Genomic DNA, 7592 nt, shown 5'->3' with positions numbered 1-7592 from the left:
ACCTCCCTCCACCCCTCTGCCTTCCCTCCCCGCCCCCCCTCCTTCTCTCCCTCTCTCCCTCCCTCTCTCTCTCCCTCCTTCTCTCTCTCTCTCTCTTTCCCTCCCTCCACTCGATCTCATTACAGAGACATGCCCTGCAGATGGCCTGGCGCAGCTGAAGGATGTCAATTGTCTTTGGCCGGGGTGTGGGGTTTGCGGAGGGAGGGAGGGAGGAGAGGAGTTGGGGAAGGGAGAGAGAGAAAGAGAGAGAGAGAGAGAGAGAGAGGGGGGGATGGGAGAGGGGATGTGTGTGTGTGTGTGTGTGTGGGCTCTGGAATGTGAAGTGTTTGACACTTGGGATAATGATATTCTTGGGATAGCTTCTCTGGGTGACCTTGAGAATCCTTCGAGGGAGGGAGACGGAGAGCGACAGGAGTGTCCCGGCAAGGGGGGAGAGGGAGGAGGCGGGAGGGGAGGGGAGGGGAGGGGAGGGGAGGGGAGGGGAGGGGGGGGGTCTATCCATTCCTGAACAATGACAGCAACGTCCCATCCTCGATATCCTTAAAAATAAATTCGGCCCCAAATTTGGAAGGGTCAGGGCGGCGGGGGATTTATAAAAGACGGAGAGGATTCCTCTACACCTCACACTGTTGGGCTGGCTATTGGGATCGCACCGTCTCTCTCTCTCTCTCTCTCTCTCTGTGTCTCACTCTCTCTCTCTCTCTCTATCGATTCCTCTCTCCTCCCTCCCGCCCGCTTCATCGGCGAGTCTGTGTTCCAGGTAAAGCAAAAACCCCCAGCTCGTTCCCCATCTCCAAATCGTGTAGTCTTACACCTCTCTTCTGTTCAATTCCTGTTTCTCTCCCTCTCTCTCTCTCCCTCCCTGTCTCTCTCTCTCTTTGTCCCATCCTGTCTCAGTCTCTCGCTCTCTCCCTGCTCTATCTCTGCCTCTCTCTCTCTATCTCTCCATCCCTATCTCCCCCTCTCTCTCTCTCTCTCTCTGTCCCATCCTGTCTCAGTCTCTCTCTCTCTCGCTATCTGTCTGTTCCTGCTTCTCTCTCCCTGCTCTATCTCTGCCTCTATCTCTCTCTCCCTCCCTATCTGTCACTCTCTCACTCCCTCCATCCCTCCCTGTCTCTCTCTCTCTCTGTCCCATCCTGTCTCAGTCTCTCTCTCTCTCGCTATCTGTCTGTTCCTGCTTCTCTCTCCCTGCTCTATCTCTGCCTCTATCTCTCTCTCCCTCCCTATCTGTCTCTCTCTCACTCCCTCCATCCCTCCCTGTCTCTCTCTCTCTCTGTCCCATCCTGTCTCAGTCCCTCTCTCTCTCTCGCTATCTGTCTGTCTCTGCCTCCCTCCCTCCCAATCTCTCTTTCTCTGTCTCTCTCTCTCCCTCCATCCCTGTCTCTCTCTCTCTCCCATCCTGTCTCAGTCCCTCTCTCTCTCTCTCACTATCTGTCTGTCTCTGCCTCCCTCCCTCCCAATCTCTCTTTCTCTGTCTCTCTCTCTCCCTCCATCCATGTCTCTCTCTCTCTCTGTCCCATCCTGTCTTAGTCTGTCTCGCTCTCTCTCTCTCTGTCTGTCCCATCCTGTCTCAGTCTGTCTCTGTCTCTCTCTCTCTCTCTCACACTGTCTGTTTCTGCCTCTCTCTCCCTGCTCTATCTCTGTCTCTCTCTCTCTCTCTCTCTCCCTTCCTCCCTCCCTATCTCTCTCTCTGTCTCTCTCTCTCTGTCGTACCCGGTCTCAGTCTGTCTCTCTCTCTCTCTCTCTCACACACTATCTGTCTGTTTCTGCCTCTATCTCCCTGCTCTTTGCCTCTGTCTCTGTCTCTCTTGCTGACTTTCTTCATTCCCCTTTCTATCTCGCTTTCCCTCACCCCATCCTGTCTCACTTTCTCTCTCTCTCACTGTCTCTCTGCCTCTTTCTCTCTCTGACTCTCTCTCTTTCCTTCTCCCTATCTCTCTTGCCCTGTCTCTCCCTCTCAGTGCCCCACTCCCTCTCTGTCTCTCTCTGTCTTCCTCGCTCTATCCCTCTATCTATATCTCTCTGTCCCTCTCTCTCTCTATCTCCCTGTCCTTCACTCTCTCTCTGTCTCTTGCTCACTGTCTCATTCTCTCTCTCTCTCTCTCTCTGCCTCTCTCCATCTCTCTCTCTCTCTCACTGCATCACTGTCTCTCTCTCTCTCTCTCCCTCTGTCTGCCTCTCTCTCGCTCTCTCTCTCTATCTGTCTCTCTCTCTCTCTCTCCCTCTGTCTGCCTCTCTCTCGCTCTCTCTCTCTCTATCTGTCTCTCTCTCTCTCTCTCCCTCTGTCTGCCTCTCTCTCGCTCTCTCTCTCTCTATCTGTCTCTCTCTCTCTCTCTCCCTCTGTCTGCCTCTCTCTTGCTCTCTCTCTCTCTCTCTCTATCTGTCTCTCTCTCTCTCGCCCTCTGTCTGCCTCTCTCTCTCTCTCTATCTGTCTCTCTTTCACTGGGTCCCAACTGAGGAGAGAGAAACATTAAAAGCCTGGATTGTGATCCACTGTAAACCATTAACATACGATCAACATGAGAGGGAATCTCTCCCTGTGCAGTGACCATCCGAACTAACTCATTCCTGTCTCTCTCTCTCTCTCACACAGATCCAATCCACCCTGATCGATCATCCAGTCCTCTTCATTGTCACTGATCACACTAAAGGTAAGAGAATTGTCTCTATCTAACCCCGTGTTGTACCTGTCCTGGGAGTGTTTGATGGGGACAGTGTAGAGGGAGCTTTACTCTGTATCTAACCCCGTGCTGTACCTGTCCTGGGAGTGTTTGATGGGGACAGTGTAGAGGGGGCTTTACTCTGTATCTAACCCCGTGCTGTACCTGTCCTGGGAGTGTTTGATGGGGACGGTGTAGAGGGAGCTTTACTCTGTATCTAACCCCGTGCTGTACCTGTCCTGGGAATGTTTGATGGGGACAGTGTAGAGGGAGCTTTACTCAGTATCTAACCCCGTGCTGTACCTGTCCTGGGAATGTTTGATGGGGACAGTGTAGAGGGAGCTTTACTCTGTATCTAACCCCATGCTGTACCTGTCCTGGGAGTGTTTGATGGGGACAGTGTAGAGGGAGCTTTACTCTGTATCTAACCCTGTGCTGTACCTGTCCTGGGAGTGTTTGATGGGGACGGTGTAGAGGGAGCTTTACTCTGTATCTAACCCCGTGCTGTACCTGCCTTGGGAGTGTTTGATGGGGACGGTGTAGAGGGAGCTTTACTCTGTATCTAACCCCGTGCTGTACCTGTCCTGGGAGTGTTTGATGGGGACAGTGTAAAGGGAGCTTTACTCTGTATCTAACCCCGTGCTGTACCTGTCCTGGGAGTGTTTGATGTTGACGGTGTAGAGGGAGCTTTACTCTGTATCTAACCCCGTGCTGTACCTGTCCTGGGAGTGTTTGATGGGGACAGTGTAAAGGGAGCTTTACTCTGTATCTAACCCCGTGCTGTACCTGTCCTGGGAGTGTTCGATGGGGACAGTGTAGAGGGAGCTTTACTCTGTATCTAACCCCGTGCTGTACCTGTCCTGGGAGTGTTTGATGGGGACAGTGTAGAGGGAGCTTTACTCTGTATTTAACCCCGTGCTGTACCTGTCCTGGGAGTGTTTGATGGGGACAGTGTAGAGGGAGCTTTACTCTGTATCTAACCCTGTGCTGTACCTGTCCTGGGAGTGTTTGATGGGGACAGTGTAGAGGGAGATTTACTCTGTATCTAACCCCGTGCTGTACCTGTCCTGGGAGTGTTTGATGGGGACAGTGTAGAGGGAGCTTTACTCTGTATCTAACCCTGTGCTGTACCTGTCCTGGGAGTGTTTGATGGGGACAGTGTAGAGGGAGCTTTACTCTGTATCTAACCCCGTGCTGTACCTGTCCTGGGAGTGTTTGATGGGGACAGTGTAGAGGGAGCTTTACTCTGTATCTAACCCTGTGCTGTACCTGTCCTGGGAGTGTTTGATGGGGACAGAGCTGATGTTATAATCGCAGTGTCTCGCTTTCAGATTAGACAATGGCTGATGCTCTGATGGCTGAGTTTGGGAGTGCTGCGAGCTTCCTAAGGAAGTCGGATAAGGAGCGATTACAGGCTCAGACTGTCCCCTTCGATTTGAAGAAGGACATCTTCGTTCCTGACACAGTGGAGGAGTTCGTTAAGGCAAAGATCACCAGCAGAGACGGAGGCAAGATCACCGCAGAGACTGAAAATGGAAAGGTGTGTGTGTGTGTGAGACTGTGTCTGTGTGTGTGTGTCTGTGTGTGTGTGTGTGTGAGACTGTGTCTGTGTGTGTGTGTGTGTTTGTGTGTGTGTGTGTGTGTTTGTGTGAGTGTGTGTTTGTGTGAGTGTGTGTGTGTGTGTGTCTGTGTGTGTGTGAGTGTGTGTGTGTTTGTGTGAGTCTGTGTGTGAGTCTGTGTGTGTGTGTGTGAGTCTGTGTGTGTGTGTGTGTGTGAGTCTGTGTGTGTGTCTGTGAGTGTGTGTGTGTGTGTGTGAGTGTGTGTTTGTGTGTGTGTGTGTGTGAGTCTGTGTGAGTCTGTGTGTGTGTGTGTGAGAGTCTGTGTGTGTGTGTGTTTGTGTGTGTGTGTGAGTGTGTGTGTGTGAGTCTGTGTGTGTCTGTGTGTGGGTCTGTGTGTGTGTCTGTGTGAGTGTGTGTGTGGGTCTGTGTGTGTGTGTGTGTGAGTGTGTGTGTGTGTGAGTGTGTGTGTGTCTGTGTGTGTGTGTTTCTGTGTGAGTGTGTGTGTGTGGGTCTGTGTGTGTGTGTGTGTGTGAGTGTGAGTGTGTGTGTGTGCGTGTGTGAGTGTGTGTGTGAGTCTGTATGTGTCTGTGTGTGTGTGGGTCTGTGTGTGTGTGTGTGTGTGTGTGTGAGTGTGTGTGTGTGGGTCTGTGTGTGCGCGTGTGTGATAATCTCTCTCTCTCTCTCTCTCTCACTCTCTAACACTAACCATTGTCTTGCTGCCCCCAGACTGTGGTGGTGAAGGAAGACAGCATCCTCAATCAGAACCCTCCGAAGTTCGATAAGATCGAGGACATGGCCATGTTGACCTTTCTGCATGAACCAGCTGTCCTCTACAACCTGAAAGAGCGCTACGCTGCCTGGATGATCTACGTGAGTTTGTAATGCTAATCGTCCACCTCCCCCCTCGCCACTCTCTCCATTTCCCCTTCTCTCCTTCCTCCATCTCTCCATCCTCCCTCCACCTTCCCGCCATCCATCTCTCTTCCACATCTCCCTTCTCCCTCCCTCCTTCCCAATAACTCCATCTTCTCTCTCTCCCCACTGTCTCTCTCTCTCTCTCTGTCTCTCTCCCTCTGTCTCTCCCTCTGTCTCTGTCTCTCTCTCTCTCCTTGTCTCTCTCTCTGTCTGTCTCTCCCTCTCTGTCTCTCCCTTGTTCTCTCTCTCTCCCCACTGTCTCTCTCTCTGTCTCTCTCTCTCTCCCTCTGTCTCTCCCTCTGTCTGTCTCTCCCTTTTTCTCTCTCTCTCTCTCCCTGTCTCCCTGTCTCTCTCTCTCTGCCTGTCTCTCCCTCTCTCTGTCTCTCTCCCTCTCTCTGTCTCTCTCTCTCTCCCTGTCTCTCTCTCCTTATCTCTCTCTCTGTCTCTCTCTCTGTCACTCTCTCTCCCTCTCTCTGTCTCTCTCCCTCTCTCCGTCTCTCTCTGTCTCTGTCTCTCTGTCTGTCTCTCTCTCTGTCTCTCCCTCTCTCTGTGTCTCTCTCTCTCCCTGTTTCTCTCTCCTTGTCTCTCTCTATCTCCTATCTCTGTGCCTGTCTCTTCCTCTCTCTGTCTCTCTCCCTGTCTCTCCCTGTCTCTCTCTCTCTCTCTCTGTCTCTCTCTCTGTCTCTCTCTCTCTGTCACTCTCTCTGTCTTTCTGTCTCTCTCTGCTTCTCTTTCTCTGTCTGTCTCTCTCTGCTTCTCTCTCTCTGTCTCTCTCTCTCTGTCTCCCTCTCTCTCTCTCTGCCTCTCTCTCTGTCTCTCTCTCTCTGTCTCTCCCTCTCTCTCTGTCTCTCTCTCTCTCTCCGTCTCTCTCTGTCTCTCCCTCTCTCTCTGTCTCTCCCTCTCTCTCTGCCTCTCTCTCTGTCTCTCTCTCTCTCTCTCTGTCTCTCTCTCTCTGCCTCTCTCTCTCCCTCTCTCTCTGTCTCTCCCCACTCCCCTATTTCCTGTTCTCAGTCCTCTCGCTCTCCATTTCTCTGTCTCCACTCCCCTGCTCTCTCCCCCACTCTCTGCCCCTTTCGTTCTCCCTCCCCTCTCTATTTCTCTCCCTCCCCCTCATCCTATCCCTCTTTCTCTCTCCCTCGCTATCTCTGCCCTCTCTCCTGCTGTCACCCCTCTTTGTCCCCATCCGTCTCTCTCTCTCCCTCCTTCGTTTTTTCTCTCCCCTTGCTCTGTCTCCTTCTCCACCTCTTGTTTCTCCCTCCCCCTTTATCTCTCTCTCCCCCCTTCTCTGCCCCCCTCTCTCTCTCTCACCCTATCTCATCCCTGTCCCTCTTTTCCTCTCCCTTTCACTCCCTCTCTCTCACACTCTCCCCGTCTTTCCCCCACCTCTCTCCCTCCTCCCTCTCTCCCCCGCGCTCTCTTTCTCACCCTCTCTCTCTATCTCTCTCTCCCTCTCTCCCTTCCCCCCCCACCTCTCGTTCCCTCCGTTTGACCACCTGAATCCTCTCCGATTCTACCCGAGGAAACATCTCCCTTTTTTCTAACCCTCCTTCACTCCCCGTCACAGACATATTCCGGATTGTTCTGCGTGACCGTGAATCCCTACAAGCTGCTCCCGGTCTACAGCGCACAGGTGGTGAATGCCTATCGGGGGAAAAAACGTTCGGAAGCTCCTCCCCATATCTTCTCCATCTCGGACAACGCCTATCAGTACATGCTGACAGGTATGGGGCTGTGGGGGGTGGTGGGGGGGTGTAGCAAGAGGCCGGAATGGTACAAGGAAGGGGAACAACTTCCTTCAAAGGGAGAGGGCAGAGGGGAGCGACTGGGAAAAGGAGAGTCCGGATCTCGGGTCATCTAGAGACTAATGGCACGCTGATCTTGGGGTCACTTAGAAACTAATGGTAAATAGCAAGACCTGGATCCTAATGGTAAACACGCTGACCTTGGGTCACTTAGAGACCAATGGTAAATAACAAAATTCTAAGGACACCTAGAGCTTAATTGGTAAACACGCCGATCTTGGGTCACTTAGAGACTAATGGTAAATAGCCAAATCCTAGGGTCGCTCAGCGACTTATGATGAACACACTGATCTTGGGGTCATCTAGAGATGAATGGTTAACGCAATGATCTTGGAGAAGAAACCAGGAAAGTCATGGTAAAGAGCAAAATCCTCTGGAGGCTAATGGTAAACATGCTGATCTTGGGTCATTTAGAGACTAATGGTAAATATTCTGACCTTGGGAAGATCTAGACACTAATGGCAAATAGCAAAATTTCAGGGTCACTTAGAGACTATTAGTAAACATGCTGACCTTGGGTCATCTAGAGACTAATGGTAAACATTCTGAACTTGGAGAATTCTAGAACCTAATGGTGAATAGCAAAATCCTAGGGTCACTTAGAGAATAATAGTAAACATGCTGACCTTGGGTCATCTAGAGACTAATGGTAAACA

At 51.8% G+C, this 7592-nt stretch overlaps 1 protein-coding gene across 1 annotated transcript in view; it reads left to right on the top strand.

Annotated features, from left to right (window-relative positions):
* Positions 1–2493: 2493 nt before the first annotated feature.
* The window catches only part of LOC144677823 (myosin-7-like), a gene marked incomplete at its 3' end in the record, with an annotated part of 28649 nt that continues 23550 nt past the window's right edge, over positions 2494–7592 (top strand). The window contains exons 1-4 of the mRNA XM_078537830.1: positions 2494–2651; positions 3992–4200; positions 4946–5089; positions 6699–6855. Of these exons, the coding sequence (XP_078393956.1) occupies positions 4000–4200; positions 4946–5089; positions 6699–6855 (502 nt within the window). The remainder of the gene's footprint in view (positions 2652–3991; positions 4201–4945; positions 5090–6698; positions 6856–7592) is intronic.

The sequence above is a fragment of the Cetorhinus maximus genome, unplaced genomic scaffold, assembly GCF_964194155.1.
Source record: "Cetorhinus maximus unplaced genomic scaffold, sCetMax3.hap1.1 HAP1_SCAFFOLD_3104, whole genome shotgun sequence".
Taxonomy (NCBI): Eukaryota; Metazoa; Chordata; class Chondrichthyes; order Lamniformes; family Cetorhinidae; genus Cetorhinus; species Cetorhinus maximus.
The sequence above is the reverse complement of the archived record's forward strand: the minus strand, read 5'-3'. Positions and strand labels throughout refer to the sequence as shown.